Source organism: Micropterus salmoides, unplaced genomic scaffold (assembly GCF_014851395.1).
Source record: "Micropterus salmoides isolate LMB-PRFRI ecotype aquatic unplaced genomic scaffold, ASM1485139v1 Ms_hic_scaffold_10, whole genome shotgun sequence".
NCBI classification, from domain to species: domain Eukaryota; kingdom Metazoa; phylum Chordata; class Actinopteri; order Centrarchiformes; family Centrarchidae; genus Micropterus; species Micropterus salmoides.
Genome location: NW_024040041.1, coordinates 27,098,682 through 27,125,102, shown reverse-complemented (window position 1 = coordinate 27,125,102; position 26,421 = coordinate 27,098,682). Strand labels below are relative to the sequence as shown.

The 26,421-nt window shown below is 40.5% G+C and overlaps 1 protein-coding gene and 1 long non-coding RNA gene across 2 annotated transcripts in view; one reads left to right on the top strand and one right to left on the bottom strand.

The window, feature by feature from the left end:
* LOC119893448 (speckle type BTB/POZ protein) overlaps positions 1-14,829 on the top strand; it is a 122,035-nt gene extending 107,206 nt beyond the window's left edge. The window contains exon 11 of the mRNA XM_038705671.1: positions 14,349-14,829. Coding sequence (XP_038561599.1) covers position 14,349 — 1 coding nt within the window. The 3' untranslated portion in view covers positions 14,350-14,829. The remainder of the gene's footprint in view (positions 1-14,348) is intronic.
* A 2,670-nt stretch (positions 14,830-17,499) lies between these two features.
* Positions 17,500-20,075, bottom strand: LOC119893445. The gene is made up of 2 exons (XR_005442806.1): positions 19,244-20,075; positions 17,500-18,416 (listed from the first exon to the last, which is right to left on the bottom strand). It is a non-coding gene; the product is annotated as an uncharacterized LOC119893445 (long non-coding RNA).
* Positions 20,076-26,421: the final 6,346 nt, after the last annotated feature.

Sequence of the window (26,421 nt, the reverse complement as noted above, 5' to 3'; positions counted from 1 at the left end):
ATGAGAATCCATCCAGTGGTTATTAGGATGTATCCTCTTGGGACGATGAACATCCATACATATTTTTTATGGCAATGCAGTATTTGTTTTAATCCATTAGTTGTTTAGATATTTCAGTATGGACCAAAAGGGCCTCACCAACCAGTTGACACTGCCATCCCTAGAGCCACGCTGCTAGCGTGGTTAAAAAGTGGACAAATATCAGCTTCTGCGTGGCTTGTCTCTTTGGTATGCTCTGATTCAAAGCATCACAGTCCATTTGGGTTGTGAAACTCTTTCTGCCATTTGGAGTTGCACCTTGTAACTGAATACAGTATTTGCTCCCCTGAGGAGATGTCTGACATTGCTTTCCTGTCACCTCTGATATTCTATTCCCATTTCCCCCCTCACTCTCTCTTAACACCTTCCTTTGCATTGCACTCATCCCTCCAACTCTTCTCTCACTCTCACCCTTCCTTCATGCCAATCACTTCGTCAGCGTCCTTTCCCAGCCCATAATCTGCTTCATTTTTTTTCTCCAGTCTCCCTCATCTTCCCTCTTGTCTCCCCCTTTTTTCCACCTTGGTTCGTGGTGTAGGTCCGGCAAGGTGTAATTGGGTTGTGGTCTGTTAGAGAGCTGCTGGGAGAAGAGCTTTAATCTTTAGTCTCGCTCAAAATGCAAAGTGAAGACTGGAGGCAGAAGAGATTTTCCCCTTTACATTCAGTGTCCTGTCAGTGTTTTCAAAAGACAAGTGTATATGCTGATTCTGCCCACAGCAAGTAAAACGCATTAGTGCTCTCCAGGTGGTGTGTTGACTAGATAATGAGTGGTGAGGTAATTGATTGGGGGTTGTAATTAGTGGTTAGCTGTCACTGATTAATCACAGTCCGCTACTTCCAGCGTTATCATGTCTCAGTCTCACGTTGTTTTGAGCATGTGTGTCTGCTTCATCAGGCAGCAATTGTGTCTTAGCTCTGACCTGATGTAGCCAAACAATCACATATGCAGCAACATTTTTGCTATTTCTATCTTTCTATCAAAAGATTTCATTTTATGTTATGTCCTTCCAATGTCTTCCCCATTGCAGTTTGGTTTATCTAATTTCCTCTCTGACACTCTTCTGTCCCTTCAGTTGGGCTTTTTGAAAATATATGTGTAATCCACATTCAGGCCTCCAGGCTGTCCTATTGTCACTTTTGATTAGTGCTGGTTTGTCAAATTAGCCCATTTTAATCTCACAATTAAATGATTTAATAAGTTTCGCACTAGTATCAGATGAAACTTTTGTAAGTGACTCATTTGTATGCTAAAGCTTGTGAAATAATTCTTGTTAATAGGATAATTCCGGCGCTAATCAGCAAGTTTATGCTCAGATGAGGTACTGCTGAGCTTCCTGCTACATCCCCAGATTACTGACAGATAGCTGCACTGATATTACACAGAGCTTCACCAGAGAGAGAGAGAAGAAACTGACTAATCTGTTGTGTGTGTGTGTGTGTGCGCGCGCGTCCACTTGCCTATACAGTAGCCTGGTCCTGTGATAGTTTGTCTGCTGATTGGTAGTCAGGTTTAATGCAGACTCTGGGTTGGTAGTGTCATGGAAACAGGCAGAAACACACAGTAGCTTGACCTTCTGAGGTTTAGGGATGTTTGTGTATGTGAATCTGTGTCTTCATGCTTCTGTCTTTGTGAAGACCAGTTTAAGTTTTAGACCTGGAAAGTGAAGACTTTTGGCCTGTCCCCTCTGTAAAGAGCTGCTTAGTGTTAATGGCAGTAAAATGGCAGATAAACATATAACATATCTCTGCTTCCCAGTGAATGGAATATGTGAGCAAGGTATAATTTCAAAAGACATGTGATTGAAATCCCAGCCACTTAAATGGCAACCACAGCACTTCTGGATATGTAAAACAATAGTTACAGTGACCCACAAGCTAGTTACATCAATATGTATTGGGAGGGGTTAGCTGGTTGCCTCAAATCACAGCTGATTGGATAAAATCAAGCGGCAACCTCCGTCTGAAAAGTGAAGCCAATGCAGAAGTTTCTTCTCATTCAGGAGGATGCATTTAACATTACACATTTCCTGAACGCTATTTCAGAACCTTTGAAATAGCCATCAGGAAATGTGTGATTGGATTCCCCTGAATCTCTTGTTGAAGAGGATAATAAAAAACAAAAAATAAAAAATTATTGAGAGAAGGAGTCAAACCTGCTATTCTTGGATTACAAGTCCTGTGCTCTACCAACTGAGCTAACCAATCACACTGAAAATGCCCTGAAATAATCCTAAAGAAGCATACCGGCCAACCCCTATATTAAACTATGGTTTATTATCTCGAGATCACAAGATCATTATCCTGTTATCACAGGAAAACAACAACCGTTATCTCGACATCACAAGATAATTATCCTGTTATCATAACCAACTGGCTAGCTCCACTCTCTCGTCCAAATATGGTCATTTCTGGTGACAAAAAACAAGATGGCTACAGCCAAAATGCCAAACTTGAAGCTTCAGAACAGTAGTCCACAAACCAATGACGTCACGGTGGCTACATCCACTTCTTTTATACAGTCTATGGATACAATGTATAAACTGTATATATAATCTGTATGCCCCCGAATGCAGAATCCAGCCTTCAGGGATTTTTTACTGCACCAGAAAAGAGATATTATAATATATAAATGTTTTTGACTAGTACTTTACATATACAAAACATTTAGTGCAGAGACATCCAAAGAACTTAAAAAAGTTATTTTTCTGTTCTTTAAAGGAGCATTAACTGATATTTTGGTCACTCTGGAGGCAGCCAAACAAGCTGTAAACTCAACGTTACTTATTTACACTTCCAGCAACATGGCAGTTCATTTGGAGTCATGTCTCCTTATAGCTCTGGTTGACTCTACATCAACTCCAGAGGGAAATATCTGGCTCTTCAGAAGCAAAACAAAAAAAGAGCTGTGAGAGTGAAGTGAAACAGTAACAGTTGTGGCTCTAAAACCAAAACAGCAAGATGCTAAAATACAGAGTTGAGTTGAGGGGATCTGCAGATTTGGGTGAAAATTCTCTTCAGCTGCTAGCGACCCTTTTCACATACACATTTTCATTGCATTTTATACATTTGTATAGTCATTTGACCCATTGTTAATATAAAATTTTGAGTAGTTCAGCTTTAAGCTTTAGTTTTCGGGGCAAGGTTAGAGGTAGGTCAATAAGGGTAAGCGTTAGTCAAATTATTAGGGGTTGGATTAGTTTTTCAGGCTATAGGGAACACATTGTGTCATTGAAGGTCCATACAGGTATAGTGGTGCAAGTGTGTGTGTGTTTGTCTGCAGGAGAGAAGGGAGTGGGATAGAAAATCCCTCATTTCACCACTGTGCAGAGGAATGCCAGCATGATGTATGAGGTCACTCGTCCTTCAAGAAGCTTTGCTCTATCCGCTTTTATCAGGCAAGCTGTTTCCCCAACTCACACACACACACACACAGCCTCACAAACAAGCCCGTAGATACCTGAAAGGTCACTGTGAGGAATGTTCGTCCATCACTTTGGCTATTACCCTTCATTAGTTGTAAAATATCTCTGTCCAGCTGACTCTGTGAAATAGTCACTGCTTATGAGACGTTTCTTTCAGGACCTCATGAATTCTTCAAATGGCCGAATTGCCCTCCTCCACTGAAGTCCCTGGTTGCTCAGGTGAGCTGATGGGTCCAAGCTGAAGTCATCACATATTATCCTCACACCTGGGTGAGGTGGGTTTTGTGTGTCAGTCCTCCCCATCACGAGTGTGTGACAGTCACACACACACACTCCCGCCTGGTTAAGAATTCCATCAAAACCCCCAAAGCCGATGCTGTTTTGCTTGCTTTTTTGTTTATGTATTGCTATATTCCTTTCTTTATTTACGCTCAATTCAAAGTTTTCATTAAAATGCAAAGGATTTTTGACTCTCTCACTTATTCCTCTTCAATCTGCCAATTTCCCCCCACTGCACTTGAGAATTATCTTGACTTTTAAGGCTTTGCAAGTTTGTTTTTCTCTGTTTCTTACTTATTCTCTCTCTCTTCCTCGGGTGCTCCTGGGCTCCAGTTATTTATCAGCTGGGGAAATACAAATATCTCTTCCGCAGTGGGCCAATTACTCACCCTGACTGTTTCTGTGAACTTTATGTTTTACATCTTGGCATTAGAGCAGTCCGTCATTTACTTTTGATTGTAGATCTCATTATATATCCATACCAGACCTTAAAGCTGATATTTTAATTTTCATCTCAGGAACATGAGTAAGAGAAAATGATAACAATTAAATGACAATCACCAACCCACCATATCTCTCAGAAGTAGCATGGTGTGGGTGGTTTCTGTAAAAATAAATCATATGCATGCATATGTTTTTCTTTTACTGGACAATGTACATTGTATTAAGACACTGATAATAAACCTTATAGGAAAAATAAGGCTGGGCACGTTAACTCGTTATCATTGCGTTAGCGTATAAATTAATTAACGCTGGCAATTATTTTATCTCACGTTAACGCAGTGTGTGAGGCGACCACTTCACCTCACTCTAACAGGGACACTTACTACTGAACATAGACTAGGCTGTTTCTGCTGCTCCCTGATGAAAGAAAAATGTTTCTGCTGATACCTGTTCAGAAAAAAAACAAGAAAACAGATTTATATATGTTAACCTGTTGCTCAGAAGGTGCGTGTTATGATATGATCATGAGTCTGGACTCTGATGGCAACTTGTTTTAACAAGCTAGATAAAAGGTAATGCCCTGGCAGTGGCAAATAGCTTTGGTTTTGTATTTGATTTGATTACATTAATGTTTAAGTTGAGATTTACAAGACATATTTTATTGCTACTGTGTAAAAGGAATACTACGGGTAAAAAGCACCTTATTTGTTTAAAGTGTTTACAAACCTATGCAAACACATGTGATTGCACTTTTGTGTAAATAGCAGTAGATTTAAATTAAAAGTGCACAATACACTACTTTAGAATTTAGAAAAAAATGCGATTAATCGCAATTAACAATTTTAATGGTTGCCCAACACTAATGAAAAACAATCTTCCATGTGCTTCACATCACATTTTCTCCCTCAACCAGTCCGGCAAGCTCTTTGCTCTTTTGATTAAGACTTTTCTACTATGCAGGTATGGGTTTGTAAAAACTTTCCTCTCAATTTACAACGCGTCTATGGTCAGTTATTTTGTGGGATGTGTTTTAATTTTTAAAGAAATTTTTATTAATTAATTAAAAAATTACATGAGATGATGTGGGTTGTGTTTATGAGCCATATCATCAAGAAATCCTAACTGAATAAATAAACGAATGAATTATAGTAGCTGTACAAAGGTGCGTGTGCAATGATGGGGATCATGGGAATCATCAATGAGCTGTCGCTCCAGCTAATGACTTTAAGCATAATGCCTTGTACAATATGTAGCAGTGCTCCTTTGCTGCTAATTTGTAGTGTACCATTGCAGTCTGTCTAGAGTTTAAACAAGTATTACACAATAGATTAAAGCTCTAAATCTAAAACTTCTCTAGACCTTTCAGTTATGCATTATTACCAAAGTTTCTTTTGGTGCCGTTGAGCAATGCACACTCATAATTTATTCTGTTTATTACAAACACAACCTACAATTGCCTGTGCACATACAGTAAGAATTTTCCCCAGAAAATAGTGAACAGCTGAGTAAAAGCTTTCATAAACTTGCCGCAGAGTAAGTAGGTTGAATCACTCTGGTGCCGCAGCAATCAGTGAGCTGTATGGGAGGCTCCAGTGGGAATCCATTAATAAACAGCTGATGACATGACGCACACTATAAACCAGAAACAGTGGGGAGGGACAGTGCTGGTTGATAATAATGAAGGACTTCACAAAGAGAATTTCAGAGACGTACACAGCACACATGTGACCATGTGACACGTGTTGTGCCTTTCAAAAGGAAAGATTTTGTTCATTCATTTAAGCCAGTAGTATGTGAGCATAGGGATGTGCGATATGACATTATGTACAAAATATCTATAGTTTTATATTTTCCTACATTGTTTATGTGTTTTTGTGTCGCAAGTTATAGTCTTTAAGGCAATATTTTTTGGCCTTTGGATGACATTCTTCCACACGGGCATGGATCCAGGCAGGAAACTTGCATGAAGGCAAAACAAACAAACACAGAACAGGGAAAATTGCAAACAGGAGAAGGACAGCCAAGAAAGAGGGACAACTTTTGTGAAATTGACATGGTTTGGGTATGAAAAGCCTGACACGGACCAGAAAACTGTACTTTGCAAATTATGCCCCAGATCACTCCCCACAACAGGCTCAAACACCACTAACCTCTTTTACCACCTATGCAGGAATCAAGTCAAACGTTACATAGTTTATTGATAAGAGCCACAAAAGTACAGTGGAGTGCTCAAAACAGACCCCAGACTCAGACGTTGCAGAAGGCTTTTGCCCACGGCACACCATATGGCAAAGAATCATGAAGGTGGAAGGAGACAACAGCTAACGTTGCAGCTTACATCTATATAAAAAATAAAAGTACCTTTTATATAAGTATATTACTCAAAACGTAACAAGAAGTTGGCCATTCTATGTGGTTTTATATTTTATAACTATGTATTAATTTTACAGACAATGCTCTATATCGCGATATGTATCGTTATCTGCATATGAAATGATCTGTAACGGGATATGAGAATTTAGGCATATCACACATCCCTATGTGAGAGACTCCTATTGATGGACTAGTTGGTACAGCTAACTTATAGTCTGATGGGGATTCTCTGCTTTGTTTCAACATTCATTCTGCCTCCCCCCCCCCCCTCTCTGCTGAGGAAAAGATGCATCTCAGATCTCTGTTGGACAAAACATCTGTTCAGCCTCTGAGGAAGTTCAGGCGGAGTGTGAATAAAAAATTGTGTGTGCATGTGTGTTGTAGGCTATGTGCTGCTTTTTATATGCATAATTGCTTTTGAGGATGGCACAGCGGTGCAGTGGTTAGCACTGCAAGGTTCTGGGTTGCAGAGTTTGTGGCTGAGGCCTTTCTGTTTGGTGTTCTGCAAGTTCTCCCCCTGTCTAAAAACATGCAGGTTTATTGGTGACTGAATTGCTCGTAGGTGCGAATGTGATCGTGAATGATTGTTTGGTGATGAACTTTCGATCTGTCCAGGCAGGGTTTAGCTGGCTTCTTGCCCAGTGTCAACTGTGATCAGCTCCAGCCTCTCGTGACCCTGCAAAAGATAAGTGGTTATAGATAATGGATGGATGGATGGATGGATAATTTCTTAGGACTATAGCTCTGAAGATTAGGACCTTTAGAAGATTTAGAAGAAATGTATGTATATGTACAAAATCCTATCAATCCTCTCACCACTGACGCTTCTCATTTTGCCAGTTTAACTTTCACTCAAAGTTAGCAAAAGTTCAACCAGTGACACTATCCTTGCCTTCTGCTTACTATATTTAGATTTTTCCACTTCCATCTCAATCAGCTGACTAAGTGCTCTCACACAATTCTTTTATAATATATAATATGTTCCTTCCTCCCTTCCATCCAGATCTACACCTAAGCTTTTTCTTCACTCTAGACTCTGTTGGGGGAATATTCCTACGTGGCTTATGACTATCCCCATAAAAAATGATGACGTCATGATAATGTCTAGTCGCCAAGGACTACTCATGAATCTCTTCAACTTTTTTATTGTGCACATTATATCAAATAAATGTATTGCTTACACCTTACACCTATCTTTTGAAATTTTCACCCCTGATTGAACTAGTTTGATGTGTCTTTGTGCTAAGTATATTCTTTATATTTCTCATGCAGCTTGAAAATGAATTGTGTTTTCTCTGTAGTTAAAGCAGCAGTAGGGAATAAAAAAAAAAAAGTTTTTGTCATATTTGCTGAAACTGTCACTATATCCTGACAGTACATAAGACAGAAAATATGTTTAAAAAAGTGTTCCTCTGGCTTCTTCCACTGCTCCCAATGCCATTTGTACAGTGGGGGACTAGCCTCTCATCCTGCTGTTGTCACAGCTGCCTCTGAAGCCTAGTGCGCTCCCCCTGGGCGTTGAAGTGTCGGAAGGGTGTCTTTAAGAAGACGAGTCGAATCGAGAGGGACCACAAGACTCGCACCGTGGAGAGTGAGCCCAACCCTGGATGAGGTTTCACGGGCAACTGGGTCATTCTGCTGCTGTACGGCTCCATTCTTTAGAACTGCCACTGAACTACAGTATTGTTTGGATAATGAATATATTTACGGTATATGCACCAAAGTAGTTATTGGAAGTGTAGCCTGATTGATTCTGGATTTTTGAGGCCAATACTGATATTGATATTTTGGAGTTTAAACTTTTTTTTTTAAGAATTCTCTTCAAAATCCAGACTGGGACATTGGGACATTTTATAGCTGAAAAAATCTTGTCACTTATCTCTGGTGGACATATCTTATGGTGTCACTTTCTAAAACCTGTGTGGCATTTTTATACTGCAATTTCGTGTTAATTATCGGCATATAGACCGGTATGTCTGCAATAAGCTAATTTCGCAAATATATATTATCTAGTTCTAAGAACATTTTGGGAAGTTTGTTAAATAGATTTTGATGGTGGACTGCATTTCGATCCAAAGTGCTTTACAAATTTCCTCTCATTCACTCATGCACACACTGATGGCTGCTAGCTGCCATGCAAGGCACAGACCCAGAGCGATTGTGGTTCGGTGTCTTGCTCAAGAATACTTGCAGTTAATGGATGACTCGCTTTATTTGCCGAGCCACAGCCACCCAGTATACAGTCAATTCATCCAGAAAATGATGTGTTCTACCATGGAAAGATAAGAATGCTTTCCAAGTGTTTGTGTTTCTGCAGGTCTTTGTAAGTTGAGCAGAAGTCTGCGCAGAATTTACCTGTTCTTATTCCAATATGCATATAAAAAGGAGTGAATGTCATTCTACCATTGAGGCACAGACAGATTCTCAAATGATTGACTCCTGAACAAAAGGTTGTATATTTGCACAGTATTGTTCTGCTTAGGTATGTAATGTTAAACTAAATGTAAACATAATATTCCTTTGGATTTTAAGTCCTTTGTGTTTCACATGCAGTATGTTGTGCAGGGCAGGGGTAGATGGTATGAGACTTGCGTTGGCTGGCCCTCTACCCTAAATGATATTGGTCCACAATGGGGGTCTGAAGTGATGGAGGTGGTAATAAAATAAAGATGAGACTGGGCCCATGATATTTACAGAAGCACAATGCGATTATGAGAGGACTGTTAGTTCTGCTATGAAGCTCTTGGTATGTGATGAAAAGCAAGGGGAAGATATTAAATGCAAACCGTTTTGTAAAAGCCTGCCTTTTGCCATCCGCACCTGCCTGTGAGAGAACCTTGGTGTCATGTAAATAAAGAGAGAAAGGAAGAAGGATGATTGCTTTAGAGGGAGAGGGACAGCAAGAGGATGGGGGTGGGGGCTAAAAGAAAGAGCAAAAAGGGCTGGAAAATGTGTCAGTGAAATATATAGAGAAGGTAAATGGAATCTTCTGAGAAATGAAGGATGAAGGACGGCATATTGAAACTGGGAGGGAGAACGTCGAGGCTGAGGTAAAGATGAAAAGTGAGTGGGTGTGAGAATGACAGTCAGAGGCTGAGGCTCCACTCAGTATTCGGGGCAGAGCAGAGGTTTGGATGTGGCCAGTCAAATGGCATTCAGCTGCTTTAGCTCCATGGCTTCTATGAAATTGTACTGATTCAGAACTTTCAGCATCAACCAAACTGATTTGACCAAAATTACAGACTGTCCTGCTAAAAATGCATAAACATGAACGGGGTTGAATGTGGTTTTGTAATAAAAATGTATATATATATTTTTTTTCTAAATGTAATATATAACAGTTTATGCTCTGATAACACTTCAGAGCAGCAGTAATTTTAGTGTTTTGTCGCCATAATGGCGATGTTAAACTGAATAGAGAAATGACGAATCATATTAAGAACCAGGAATGAGAGTGGCGTTATGTTTAACTCCACTGCCCATTTTGATGCTAAATAGATGAACCCATGTGGTTACACCTTATCTTACCTTTTATACAAATTAATAATTCAAAATGTCTACCATTTAGACATGCGGAATATGAAAAAAGTAATTTGCAATTTCAGTTCCCATATGTGCACCTCCTACAATAAAATAACACATTAGGGTTACAGCAGCTACAAATATATGACGTGAGGAACCCAAGAACTGTGTTTTCAGATGCTGGTGCAGATTGATGGAGACAAAGTGAAGCATGTTGAAAGAAAGCCTCATTTATCTTCTTTTTTAGAAACACACATATAACAAAGTAATTTCCACTGTAAGACTGTCCAACACAATCCCTCTATCTCTCAATCTCACACTGCATAGATAGTCTAATATTCAGCAGTGAAAGACAGACCTTCACACTGTTGATCATATCCCAAAGTAAATAAAAGAATATAAAAACAGATATGATGGTGGATATACAGGTGCTGGTCATGTAATTAGAATATCATCAAAAAGTTGATTTATTTCAGTAATTCCATTCAAAAAGTGAAACTTGTATAATGTATATGTTCATTCCACACAGACTGATATATTTCAAGTGTTCATTCTTTATAATTTTGATGATTATAACTGGCAACTAATGAAAACCCCCAAATCAGTATCGCAGAAAATTAGAATATTGTGAAAAGGTTCAATATTGAAGACACCTGGTGCCACACTCTAATCAGCTAATTAACTCTAATCAGCTAATTAACTCAAAACACCTGCAAAGGCCTTTAAATGGTCTCTCAGTCTAGTTCTGTAGGCTACACAATCATGGGGAAGACTGCTGACTTGACAGCTGTCCAAAAGACGACCATTGACACCTTGCACAAGGAGGGCAAGACACAAAAGGTCATTGCTAAAGAGGCTGGCTGTTCACAGAGCTCTGTGTCCAAGCACATTAATAGAGAGGCGAAGGGAAGGAAAAGTAATGTACAAGCAATAGTGATAACCGCACCCTGGAGAGGATTGGGAAACAAAACCCATTCAAAAATGTGGGGGAGATTCACAAAGAGTGGACTGCAGCCGGAGTCAGTGCTTCAAGAACCACCACGCACAGACGTATGCAAGACATGGGTTTCAGCTGTCGCATTCCTTGTGTCAAGCCACTCTTGAACAAGACGCAGAGTCAGAAACGTCTCGCCTGGCCTAAAGACAAAAAGGACTGGACTGCTGCTGAGTAGTCCAAAGTTATGTTCTCTGATGAAAGTAAATTTGGCATTTCCTTTGAAAATCAAGGTCCCAGAGTCTGGAGGAAGAGAGGAGAGGCACAGAATCCACGTTGCTTGAAGTCCAGTGTAAAGTTTCCACAGTCAGTGATGGTTTGGGGTGCCATGTCATCTGCTGGTGTTGGTCCACTGTGTTTTCTGAGGTCCAAGGTCAACACAGCCGTCTATCAGGAAGTTTTAGAGCACTTCATGCTTCCTGCTGCTGACCAACTTTATGGAGATGCAGATTTCATTTTCCAATAGGACTTGGCACCTGCACACAGTGCCAAAGCTACCAGTACCTGGTTTAAGGACCATGGTATCCCTGTTCTTAATTGGCCAGCAAACTCGGCTGACCTTAACCCTATAGAAAATCAGTGGGGTATAGTGAAGAGGAAGATGCGATACGCCAGACCCAACAATGCAGAAGAGCTGAAGGCCACTATCAGAGCAACCTGGGCTCTCATAACACCTGAGCAGTGCCACAGACTGATCGATTCCATGCCACGCCGCATTGCTGCAATAATTCAGGCAAAAGGAGCCCCAACTAAGTATTGAGTGCTGTACATGCTCATACTTTTCAGTTGGCCAACATTTCTAAAAATCCTTTTTTTGTATTGGTCTTAAGTAATATTCTAATTTTCGGGAAATACTGAATTTGGGATTTTCATTAGTTGTCAGTTATAATCATCAGAATTAAAAGGAATGAACACTTGAAATATACAGTCTGTGTGGAATGAATGTATACACGACTAAACGTCTTCCAGTATCTTCAACCAAGTCCAGTTGCCCTTGATTTTAACCTTCGTTGGATATACATTATACAAGTTTTACTTTTTGAATGGAATTACTGAAATAAATCAACTTTTTGATGATATTCTAATTATATGACCAGCACCTGTATATTTAAAGCACAGGACAGCCTGATTGCATACAATACATCTGCCTAGAGTAGCGGTGGTGCCATCAATGGGAGAAATCTAACACTGAACTAAATCAAAACTTACTCCTATTAATGTGTGTCTAGCTTTAATCCAGCTCTATTTCTGATTTTCTTTTAAAGGTTTTGGTCATACCAGCATTACTAACAATGGAATGTCTAACTAAAATCAGTTCATTTTATGGGATTTGCTCATGGAATGAAGTAAATTAGACACACAAAGCTGCCAGATTTGTACTGTTGACCACCTTTTAGGAAAAGGAGATAAATGAAAGGTCCAACATTAAAGAAGCTATCAAATGAGCTGTGACACATGATCTAATTTATATAACCCTACCGAGTGAAAAGCAGCAGCAATAAAGCTTTCCTCTTTTTTTTTTTTTTATTTGGCATTAACAAAGCCACATGAAAACAGTAGCCACTGCATAACCTGCAATTAGGTACTACATCCCCAAACTACTTGTAACACCTACTTCCTAAAGGTGTGTGAATTACATTTTATTTAGTCATTTTCTGGTGTGAGTGATTTTTTGAAACACAGGTATAAACATTATTTATGGCTGTATTACATTTAGTGAAGCAGAGCAATGCTTTTGTTATCCATTACACCTGTGTTTTGCCTGCTATGACAAGTCAAAATGTCTACTGTGAAAAGGGTCACTTGGAAAACCTCCATTTAGCAGCTAATTTGAGTTACAGAAGCTGATACAGGCTGTTTACACAGAAGACATTTTGACACGTCACACTTGAAGCACAGGTGTAAATGATGGCTGGATTCCATTTAGAGGATTCAGCTTTAGGGTTCTGATGTGCATGCTGGCTCACTGTCACACTGTCATGGTTTACTGGGACAATTTTATCAAACAGAGCAATCAATGATGTTATTAGTAACACCTGTGCTTTTCCTACTATGACACTTCAAAATATTCAATAAAGAACTTTTCAGCTTAACTACACTTAGCCTACACTTATTGTGAAACATAATTAAGTGTTTTATTCTTATCTGAACCTTCATGTATTTGAGAACAAAACATGAAAACTGAATAATATGGGAGCATTGTACTCCAATTCATAAAAGGTTTAATAGGAAGTGTCCAGGGTCAGTGAAAGTATCTTGTAATAGTTTGGGGGTCTGTGCACCAGGCCATTACCAGGGGCTTGAAGGTCAGAGCGCTCTGCCAGCGTTAAAAGCTATGCGGTCATTTCTGCCCTGCTAATAGAATTAGCAGGCCATCTGTTTTCGTGCGGTGTGCCAGCCTGGAACCCCTGCTAATTATGTTATAATATCCCGTTCAACGGCAGTCGTCTTTTTAATATTCCCCCAGCAAACACTCCGGGGGCAGGCTTCAATAAAAGCAGGTGGCTGGAGACAGAGATGCAGAAACACAAACCCACATGCTCTGTTCTAATGAAATAACACTGTAGCTGAAAGTGTATATCTTACCCGAACTGGGAAATATGTTCAGAGGCTGAGCCATGTTGCCAGGCGACTGCTGCCTGGAATGGCGTGCGTGTCTGTGGTGACAGACAGATGGAGGGAGGAAGGACGTGGTGAAGCCAAGAGGCTGGAATTACAGTCTCTGTAAGTCTGTGTGTGTGTGTGCGCGTGTGTTTGTTTGTTTGTTTGGAAGAGATCGTTGTTGTTGTTTGGCTGTCGTCACTGTGACTAAGATAGCAGTGTTTGTAGTGTCGCACTTTAGCACATCAGGGGAGGTGTGCAACACCATTTAATAATCTGGCCAGGTCCTCTCCTAAGTAAAATGCTATTACTGCTCTCTGCACAGCAAACATTGTTTACAACCTGTCTGCTATTACAGTTTAATTATTGGGATATTCTGGGCTGCCAGCATGGCCTTTCTTGTTTGCACTGTTGGTGGTTTGTAATCTGGCTTTTTCAGTTTTCCTTTACAAGGCCTGGCTTTGTTTTGCTATTGTTTCCTCTGCGTGCCCTTGTGTTTGCAGATTGACCTTGCTCCAGACAAGGTGAGACAGAGACTCACCCGAGCGCTCACAGTGTGCCTCATTAAATTAGAGTACTGTCAGAAGGGAGTTGAAATAATGCCGCTACGCAGATTGTCTGTCCCTCTTTGTCATCTGAATGAGACCTGTATATTTTCCTCTCCTCTCTCACAGATGTAACTACTGATGCTGTTCACGGGGGACGTCACACTTTCACTCCTCAGCGTGACTCTGCTTATGAATGTCTCAGCAGTCTGCCCGGCATTCCTGACACTCATCTTACAGGTGGATGCTCTTGTCATTTTTTCATTTCATCATGCAACCATCTGGGTCTGGGAGAGACTTCTGAGGAGACACAATACACATGTTAAATTAAATTTAGGATGTACACAAGATTCAATATTGAACATGTAAACGGGTTTGCAACTGGAAATGCGCATGCTTACATACAGAGGCAAACACTCAACAATTACAGTATAATGTTACAGCTATCAAAAAAAGTGAGTGCTTTCTGAAATACTCTCTCCAAAGCATTGCCCATACATGATGATGATGAAAAAAAAGAACAAAACACACATTGCAAACTAACGCTCTAGTTTTGTGTGTGGCAGTATCAACCTAATAAACCACAGCCTGTTATATTTTATCAAAACTATTTCCACTCTGCTTGTTTTTGACCTTTCTTATAGGCTGGATGAAACTACCTGCTACATCTAAATAATTAGTTTTTGTTCTGTTATTCACATGCAGTAAAATCATCATGATACAGGGTTAGTTAAAAGGAGGATGAATAGAAGTGACATGCACCCTCCTTGCTAACTCTAAATCTTAAGGAATTGCGTTGAGAGGATAGAGGCATTTTATCTCCTCAAACATCCCTCTTGTTAAATGTGAACAAATTGGCCGCTGATGAACATGTCAGGAAACTGGCCACTGCATGGGCCTACTGTTGCTGCTCCACAATGACTCTACAAGAACAGAGAGATAAGGAAAAGAGAAAAGGGAGAATTAATATCCTTTTGAAACTGACAGCGGATGTGCCACATTACTATGCTGCTGCCGTATCTTTGTTTCTGACCAGTTGTGTTGATTGGGATTTCTCCCCCGAGGTAAAAGACCCACTGACAGGATTCAAGGCTTTAGCCTATCGTCAGACGCCTGTCTGTAATTTGTGATTACAGCACAAGCAGAAGGGGTGGCAGGGATTAATTCAATCCAACACACAAATCTGATTCCCCACATTTGCATATTAATGAGAAAAATGTTGAGTGTTTTTGGCAGGTGGCAAAACAAAAAATGGTTAAAACTTTAAAATTTTGATATTTACTGCTCTTGTGTCTGGCGAGTTGAGGTCACTGTCTGGTTTTGCATGTATTTGCATATATTTACATCAAAATGATGTGATATACTTGTAGATATTCCAGTGGCTTTGTGTCTCGTGTCTTTCCCTTCTGCTGTCTCCTTTTCAAATATTACAGTTTGTACATATGTGTGAGATTCCTGAGCAGAGCGGTTATAGAAGCCTGGTGTATGTTTCATAAAAGCTGTTTCAGCTGACCCTGGCCAAAGAAACTGAGACAGTCTCCCTACTCATTTGATTAAAGTTTCTTAGTTAACCTCAAAAGAATAACTATAAATGATTAATAAAGCTGGTAGTTTATAATAGTATTGCCTTCTTAGATGCTGGCCTTCTGAGATGTGGTCATTTGAGTAAAGTTGGTATCTAACTAAACATGATCTAGCTTTGCAGTGGAGTCTGCTCCTTCTTGAGTGTGGGTTACATGTGTAGTTTTGTCACTTTAACTGCATAAACCCGACAGAAAACAACAGTATGGTGGAAGATGTATTCAGATTACCAGTGTTACATTGATGATACATTAAGTTAGCTCATGAAGTAAAAAAGTAATGGAGAAGATATAGAGACAAAGAATGCATGATACAAATAATTATGTATTTTCTTTGCTGAGCCCTTTTATTTTTCATGTCAGAGATTATTATTTTAGCTACTTACCACAGCAGCTATGTTTATCTGGCACTTAAGAAGCATCAGTATTATCGCTACGAATCCCTGCAGTTGAATACCCCTTTGACAATTTATTTATTTGATAAACTGTTGATAGGACATTTTTTGAGGTTTCCTAATAATATGGTTTTAATTAGGGATGCACTGATTGTAATATAGCTGATGCCAATGTTTTTTTTGTTAGTGTTTATTTTGTTTTGTTGTTATTTATTCCCCCTTTTGTGACAGGTAAAAATTCATTATAAAAAACTGCACTTAATTTCATTAAACTATTTTTGAATGAGCACAAATTCAATCTCGCAAATTTATGGAACAGCTTTCAATATAACCTTCTTTCACCTGAAAAAGATCTTTTTGGGTGGGGGGGGGCTTCTAAAGCCTTTTTAGTCTGCTTAAAGAGATGGTTTTCTAAGTAGCCCAACAAAAACAGTCTTTTTATGAAACATAAACTAAAAAGTAGTTAAATGTAAATGTATTGCAAGGCTCCATATACTCCATCAGGCTTCAAAACCCCATGTCCCCCACAGAGAAAGGCTTGTTATCTTGGGGTGGTGATGAAACAGTGGATAAGACACATGCCTTTGGTGTGAGAGACCCGGGATCAATCCCCCACCTTGACGCACCCACCCTGTATCCCTGGGCCCTGGGCAAGATGCTTTAACCCCCGGTTGCTTCAGACCGAAGTCGCTTTGGATGAAAGTGTCCGCTAAATGAATAAATGTAATCTAATGTGATGAACTTCATCACCTTGTTAGTGATCCCTTTAGCTTTAGCAATGGCCCATCTCGTGCCATCTTATTCGCAGATAGTCAACAAGGCAAATTCCGACAGATACCGATGTTCACTCGATAAATCGGTGCATCCGTACTATATTAACTTGACTATGGTAAAATGTTCTAACCTCTTAAATGCCACTGACCTGACAGTGGTCCAGTCATTACAAACTCATGCTTTGTAGCCAAACATTGTTCAAACTGACTAAAGTTATCTTATATCATAGTGGAAATCACAATGGTTCAAAAGAACGTCAGACTGAACTTTGGGAGGTTTTGCATTAAAACTATTAGCGCAGCTTTTCAGCATGCCTTGGAAAGAATAACTTCTTAATGTTGGTGCCAATTTTAAAACTCAATGTACTGTGTTTATAGAAATGCATTTTATGTGTTTATACTGAATGTTTTACATGCAAAGTACAGCTGTCAGATAAATGAAGAGAACAAAATACAATATTTCCTGTTCAAACTTAGTAAGTACATAGTTTCATATAATAATATCACGTAGGGAACAAATACTACAAAATTGTACAGTGCAGTGCTTGACTTTATTATCAGTTTCCTTGATTGATCATCATTACGGGACATGCTTGTAGCCACAAAAGCAGAAAACAAGTAATGAAACACTAAAAATTGCTGTCATGATGCTAACACTTTGGCCCTGGGAAATGTGTGCAACTTTAGTACTGTGGTATTGTGGTTATTAGCTGTTGGTGTTCGCTCCACAGCACAGTATACACCTGATACATCGCTACCTCAATCTGGTTGATCGGTCTACATTCCTTGGGTCTAGATTGTGTGATTTCTTGCAGTTGTGACTAACTGGCTGACTCATGCAAGAAGACCGGTCTTTGCATCCAGAGTGGTTACATTTCTCTTCAGCAGCCTTGAGTAAAGCTGGTTCTCGGTCTCTGTTGCAGTCATATGCGGTTGTGGTTTATGAGCCACGCGGCCAGCCCATTAAACCCGACGCTCTTTTGTAAAGGTTGTCTGCCTCTTAAACGGTGTCATCTTTATTGATGTGTTTCTCTCTCAGCCCCCCTCCTCTCATGTACAGAAATATGCAATATGGCCCTGGTTTAGATTCAGTTCTCCAACACGAGCTGTTCATTATGGCAGACAGGCCAGCTATAGAGCTATAGCTTCAGAGCAGAAAAAAAAGTTTGTGTGTGGAGGGGCGGTGACTGTCTCAGCATGAAATGATACAGCAAATTAATGTCTTCCTTTCATAGATAGCTACACAACCCCCCAACACACACACACAAAGAAATACACACAGCAGTGGCTCCACACGCCACATCCCGCTTAGCCCTGACAATATAGCAGCTGTAAAAGTGGTTGCCTCTGTGATCGGACGCACAAATCACAGTGGGAGAGATGAGATGGTGCCGTCCCGCCGCTCAGAGAACCAGGGAGGGCCATGGCAGAGGACAAGCTGTCATTCCCCTGCCAAGGAAAAAAAGAGAAGTCACTCCTCTTCTCTAGCTTCCCTCTATGCATCAATGTCATCTTTCAGAGGCCCACTTTCCTGTATATGGCCATTCAGCTAGTCTTTATCTGTAAGAACGGCCATCTAGGTTTGCTCCAGTGTACTTATGATGCTAACCTGCCGTCTAGATTCCGCTCTTATTTGGTTTTGCTTCCACATTATCTTTTATGCTCCTTTCGTGCGGAGTCACCTTTGACATCAATTTCATGTGGTTCATTGAGGGTGGCTTTTCAGAGCTGCGGTGCCAATATAAATGTAATACACTGAGTAATAACTCTGGTTTAAGTATTGATCCTCTGGGATTGCTAGACTGTGTTAAGTACTCCATCTCATCGGCTTCAGTCTTTACATGACAGACAGTGTGTGTATGTCTGGTTATTTTCCGGCGCTTCTGCCTACTTCATGCTGCTCGGTGCATGATCACGACCACACACACATCAAAAGGACTGTGTTTGCTGTGGAGGCGTGAGTAGAGTAAGCTCTCACCATGCTGTTAAAGTCTGTCCCCTACCTCAACACTCCCCAACCCCTCACCCCCCACGTTCCCCAGAGCTGCTAATGACTGCTAATTGTGGCACGGCAGGGAAGTGTTGCTAAAAAACGGATATCACCAGCCTTGCCTGGCAGCACCCCTGCCTGCCGGCTGGGAGGCTGGTGGCCCCTCATTTGTCAACTCCATCTATCAAGAAGTTGCCTCAACTTCTGTGTCAGACGCCTGAAAAACAATGTTTACATCAGTACCGTGATCAACGGGACAATTCACATTTACATTTATTCAACCTACCACAATCAAACAGGCCAGGAGAATTTTTTGTCACTAAACCGGAAATCAGAGCTTCTGGCTTTTATTGACCGTGAATTAAAGTCATGGACAGAATCATTGTCAAAATATTTGTTTTAAAGTTTGCCGCCACAGTGGACGACGAGGACATCCAGCACCGTGTCCTTTCTTTGCAGAGAGGGGAAAAGAAGGGGAGAAGCCAGCCAGACCAAGAGACGTCCAGCAGGGTGAAGATGCTTCCTAAGCTCTCTGCAGCTCTCTGGCCACTATGCTGGACATAGCTGTCACCAATAATCCACACTGCAACTATGAGAGGAAAATTAATTAGTGTAATAAATGCTTCTATGTCACATCTAAAGGAAAAAAATGGAACAAGGCAGCAAAGCCTCAAAATGTCTAGAAAGCAGTCTATATTTTCAGTGTAATATCAGCGGTCTAAAGTGTAGTTTATGCTGTGTGACCATAAACTTCAATTACCACAGTCGCAGAAAAATATTTTTGCTGGATATCATGTACAATGTGTTAAACATAAATAGCTAACCTTAGCCTAGCTCGTCATGTCTGAGTGCACAAATGCACTGCCAGTCCAGCTTCATGCCAAGACAGCTAACGGTTAGCTAAATGTTATAAATGTCATTCTAATAAAGGAGACAGCGATAGACTCTGTGACCTTGCCAACAGTCAATATAAATAATCATTAAATCATGCCGTACAACATTTAAAAGCATTTCAATTGAAATGAGTGACATAACGTCAACTTACCTCCATCTAGCCTGTACATGTAACAACTCCGTCTCCAGTAGAGTTAAGTGTTGGTTGGAGCCGGTCGGATTGTGGGTGTGGCCATGCGGTCAATGCAAACCCATGATTGGTCAATCAAACCCACCAAGAGAATCTCATATTTTGACCATTTTTGACTTTGACTTTTCTGCTTGCAAAACTCTCTCACTTGCAAAAAGGTTTAACCTGCAAAACTTTCTGACTTGCAAGGAAAACATTTTGACTTGCAATCAATGAAGACAAATTAGCAATTAAAACTTTGTTTGTTTTTTAATTACAAACTTGATTTTAATTTCAGTGCGATAAATATGCTCTCAAAACATTTTTTTGCTTGCTTTAAAAAGACACAAAAATACCTAAATAATTTTCTAAAGACTGAAAATAATTTTAGCTTGGGCTTGAAACTTAACATTAAGCCTGCATTACAAAACTGCAGGTGTGGGGTTTGAAAGAAGTGGGCATTTAGGAGGCAAGAGGTTTAATAAAACGACACAATTGAAGTATGGGAACTGTAGGATCCTGTGTTTTTGTATTGTGACCCACCCTAGGCATTAAAAGCTCAGGATATCTTGGATTGCTACAAATCTGTACAGTATTTAAAAATTTTTGTAAAGTAATTTTATTGGGTGGATTTTCTTCTCAACATCAATTGATTTTGACTTTTATTGACCTCTACTATCTATAGATCTCCTAAACACCATGGTTTACGACCCCCACCCTCATTCCCCCTAAATTTTGGTCACCTGTAATTGATACAAACTAATTTTCCTATTACAGATTAAAGCAGGGAATGTCTAATGAAGAAATAATAAATGCCATGATGCAAAATCTAATCATTGTGGCTTTTTTAATTAAAACATGTGTTGTACTGTTTACCAATACTGGGAAGCTTAACATACTAAGTAATTTGAGTCCATCCATAAGCCTCTTTGGATCTTTGAAGAGATGCGAGCTTTGACACAATTTTTTATGACAAACAAGTCACATTAAACTTAGTTTAGAGCCGCTTAAAGCAGTAAATCACTGTTTCTGTCACCAGAAAGTAAAAACGCATCAATATTTACAGGAAACTACCACCAGGCAGATTTAGAATAGCAAATATGGAAACTTCAAGAGCTGGCTACAGTTTAAATCTATGTTGTATATGTGTTTCAATCACCACTAAACAGGAGAAAGTTTGTATGAAAATTATCACTTCTGTCAAGAAGTATATAGATTCACATTTGAGCTTTTTGGCCACAATTGTCTTTGTTCTAATATAATGAACGACATGGGCAAATCATTCCTTCAAAGAGCATCATTAACATCCATTCTTTTCCTTTTTTTTGGGTGGACATAGCGCTGCGGTAATATGTTTGGTGAGTGAAAGTCCTGTCATTCTGCACTCTGTCAGGGCTGGAGGTGTAGCGCACACCCCCGACAGCTTCCTGCTCCCCGACAAATTTTGATGATGTCTGCATGGTGTGATAAATTGTGTACAATATTTCTGTGCTTGCATTTTGGATTGCTGGTGGAGTTGAAAGTAATTTAGATCGCCTCTAAAGTTATTAAGAATCAAGCAGTCATGCTGTGTTTGTTTTTAAGATATCTGAGGTCACCAGAGATGCTGGTTGCTCGTCTTATTTTTTAACCTTTCACAGTCAATTGTTAATCTACATAATTTTCTTTAAAAAGTCTTCCATTCAGTATTCTACAGTATTCTACAGTACCCCGAAGCCACAAGCAACAAACAATTTGGGCTCTTTTTTTTTATGTCAGTGCCCAGGGACAACAGATAAAGTGTTTCTTAATTTCAACTCAACCAGCATTTGATGGGCCAGTTGCCCTCTGTGTAAGTCCACTGTTAAGCTCTGTCCATCCTTTATTCCCAGCACTGCCTCACCTCACCTTCACCAGTCCTTTAAGTCTGTTTCCTTGTGTTTGGCTCAGAGGAAGCCACAGTTGAGCAGGACAAAAGGAGGACATAGCTGTGACAGACAAGCAGGGATATATATTGTCTATATCCTTGGGCGTTCTTGCTGCATTTTCCTGAAGTGTCAATTATAATGCCAGTGGATGAGAGATCAGAAGCCTGTATGCAATCGCGTGATAAATTTCTTTTTCCAACACTGTGGCGTATTTCATTTGGAATGGGATTTGGCTGAGGGGAGAAAGTAATGTTCAGATGAAGTGCCTGACCTGTTTCTTTGTCCTGTGTTAGCTCTCCCATATCGCTCCATCTCTCATTTCAGTAAGGAAATTTCCCTCTTGTTTCAAACCCAATTTTTCCAAAACTCCCTGTGTCAGCAGCAGCCCCTGCATCCGCCCAGTCGAAAGCACAGTGTCCAATTAAACTCTCATATCCATGCAGAAAAGAATCGTTTGTTTCTCTCCCTCACTCCTTCACCCACTCAATCCATCATTAATATTTTTTCCTCCCGTTCTCAATTACCTTTCTCTTTCTCAATTACCGTGCCTTGTTAGAAAAACGGACATGCCTGAGCACAATATTAAATACTAATTAAAACCAAAATGCGGAACACAAATTTAGTTCTCACATCAGCACCTTTTTTTTCATCTTTTTACCGTTTTTTCTCTAAGCGTCCGCCTCCTCTCCCTTTCCCTCTCCCTACAGCAGATGGCTTTGGTCAGAGGTGGACAGGTAACAGAGAACCCTGTAACTCCCACCAGACCACTTGAGCCCTGCCCTGCCCCTTTGTCCCCCCTTTGTCCCCCTCCTTGTCCCGCCACCTACCACCTCCACCCCCCTCGCCTAGCCCTTTGAACACCTCCAGCCCTTTCTGCTCCTCAGTGTCCCCCTCTCCTCTCCTCTGGGCTGTATCTTGTGGGCCAGCTTCCCCCTCGTCCCCCCAGTGGTGCAGGCCTTCTGGACGGAGCAGATGGTAAGAGAGGGCCAGGAGGAGACGTCCTCTAACCTGGGAGCCCAGCCAGACCTGGCCCACAGCGAATGCCTGATGCCTGCCTAATAGACCTGGACTGGGCTTGCAAGAAATCGCCTCACTCCATTTATGTGTGTGTGTGTATATATGTGTGCATATGGCAGTGTATGGTTTTCATGAAGCCAACATTACTGTGTTTTTTTCTGTTGCAGTTAACTGTGTTTTATTTAAACCTCAGAGTTTGTGCATATTTGGCTGTAATAATCCTAGAAAGGCCAAAATACTTACTTACATACTTAATACAGAACAGTTATTCCCAACCAGAGGTACTTGTACCCCAGGGGCAGTGGTGGGGTACAAATACCTGACAAAGTCCCAGGGGCTTAATTCACAAGCTACCACCAGAATATAAGGTCATTAAAATTAGCTCCACCTTTATCAGCTGCAGCATTACAGTGACACATTAATGCATCAATAATTATCATCTAATAGTGTAATATACATTATTCTAAAATGGACCTGTATAATACGTACTTTCACTTTGAGTATTTCTACACTGTATTATTGCTACTTTTTCTTAAGTAAAAGACCTTAGAACTTCTTTCATCATTGCCTTGCCGATATGTGAAAAGTTGTTTAAAAAAACTAATTTGATAAAATATGAAGATTGATGTGGTTATAAAAAATCTAAATAATTTTAAATAGGACTATAAAAACATAAAAACCATTACAAATTGGTGTGATGCTGATCTTGTCACTATAATTAATGAACTACCAGCTTCAATTGGCCAACTGCACAGGACACACCTCTAACCAATCTAAATCAGTTGTCACACCTTTAGACGAACTGATGTTATTGAGAGACGACGAAAACTTACTGAAGGTGCTGGATAAATGTATGAAACATTCAACTTATGCCACTACACGACACAACAAATTTGGCCAATGACAATTCTATGATGACTTTATTTTGTATAAAAGATATTGTAGTGATATCTAGCTTTATGAAAGAAAATCCACTTTTAAATCAATTAAACATTTCTAACATGACATGTTTTTCCTGTAAAGTGACTTAATTAAAGCTGAGAAGTTTTGTGGATGATTTGTGTTGATTTGCATGTGTGTTTTGGACTGCAGTCACACGTAATTAGAAAATATCAAAACAGTTTCTATGGTAACATGCGCATCCGTGGACTGAGGTTGAAGAAGCATGGTGATCCTCCAATTTCTGAGGTCGTATACTGGTGGTGTTTTGATGTTTAATAGGTGTGGTGAGTCTGTCGAGTTCAGAGACTAACTTTGAACTCAACTTTTTCGTAAGACACAAACCCAATCTACACATGTAGGTGAGTTTGATCCCTGTAAGTGCACAATATGATGGATGTGTCAGATTGAGAAATATATTGAGTTGAAAACACGTGTCCCTGAGGAGAGGCATTTTACACTGTAGCTGGTAGAGAACAAATGTCTCTATCAGATCTACCTTGGAGATTTTTCCAATTCTGATAAGCCTTCCATCTGTCTGTCCGCTCTGTAATACTCAAAGATGTAGTTTCAGGACACATTCATTGTAAAAAGACTATATTCAGAAACACTCCCCACTCACTGTTTTTGAAGTGTATTTATGGCTATTCCATAACATTCATTTAAAATTCATTAATACCACAGGGACAAATTCAATGAGCTCAGCCTAGTTTCCCTCATTTGCCCAGCGAGTCCAAACGGATTGTTGTTCTCCCCAGACGCTGCTCCTCTCCAATCTCTTCCTGTTATTAAATATTCAAATCTCCACTGCAATCACTCTGTTTAGTAAACACTCAGGGGACCTCACCAAGACTATTAAAGCAGAGATGATTGCAATGGTTTGTTTTTGTTTAGTTTTGTTCCTTGATAAGGCCGACATGCTAATTGCTAGAGGATTGGTAGTTAATTGTTTGACCGTTGTAGAAATATTTCTATCACCTGACTGGATATAACGTGTAGCTTTCCTCTGCAAGTTTTTCCCTTCTCTTCTTGTTTTTTTTTTTACCCTCTCCCATTTGCATGTCATGTAATATTACATGCACCCACCAAATATACACATACACACTCTCAAAAATTATTTTACACACCCACAACCTTCCTTCTTTGATCTTTTATTCTTAGGTCCTCACCCGCCATCAAATGATTTGGAGGAACATCGAATTTATCTAGTTTTACATCATTTATCATCCCCTTCCGTTCCGAGGGCTGCTCTTCTCTATTGTCGAAGATTGTTTCTCATCCGCTCTCCAGTGTCATGCTGTTTTCTAATAAGCCATAGTCATTTCTGTTTATTATAAATGGTGGCACACACCAACATACACAGAGCTCCAGCTGTGCAGAGGCAAGGATGGGCATTTTGTGGTCTCCCGAGCCACCCCACGCTTGACACGCAGACCACTACTCCCACCACCGCCTGGGGAGCGTGCATGCTTGCCCTGGGGGTGATGCTAATGGGAGATTTTAACTACATTTCCCTCCTTCCTCCCTTCCTCGCCTCCTCTCCCACTGGTGCTGCGGATATGAGCCTAGAGCAAACACAGGGCACTCTCATTAAGGGACTAGTGCTGGTATTAAATTCGCTGTTATTAGAGAGGCCTGCTTTCATTTCACTGGCACAGCAAACTACAGACACCCACAGGAGACTCAGGGTGAGGACTAGATTACACTCATATGCTCGGATGGCTTGTGCTGTGTGCGTGTGTGTTTGTGGGCCTAAGCCGCATTCTTTTTTGTAAGTGCCAACTGCATGAGGAGACCCCAGTTTAAGAAAAATAGCCCGTAATGTGACTGGGCAGAGGGCAGTGCTTTAATGGCAGGGTTCCCTGCTGTGTTTTGGCCTTGCCTCATCGGCTTTCTGGCTGAGAAAGGAGTCATTTTTCACATTACTGCTCACCCCCTGCCTGACATGTCAAAGATGGACAAAATCAATATACATACAGCAACAAAGACTTGCGCACCGCAAAATCAATGCTACTTATTTGATCAAAGACCGTTTCCACAAGCCAGAGCAGAATGTGCATGAATGCCTTTCCAATGTGAACTGACAGGTTTGCGTCCGGACTCCTGTATCTTGAGTAAGTGCCCTCTAGGACATCTTCGCCCCCGTTCCTCTGTCTGCCGATACTGCTCTTGTCAGCGGCCCCTCAGGGCACAACGGGCTGAGTGATGGGAGCGAGCCAAAGAGAGTGTGACAAGACAACTCGCATCAAATTCCCTGACAGTTACCTCAACAACCTTCTCTGATACTGCCATGTCACACACATAAGGAGATTACTGAATGGATTTAGTGAATGTGAAATGTGAGTGAACACTCCATGATACAAGCTATTTTTTTTCCCTCCCCGGAGCTAGAGGAGCCCGCCTATGTGATATGCTGCTATCTGGCGTAGGCACTTGGCTGGCTTCACTCGGGAAGAAGACAGAACAGGTGGCAAAGAGGGCGAAAGCAAGGCAGAGTGAGGGTGTGCTGCGAACACGCCACAGGTGTCCTGGTCGCCT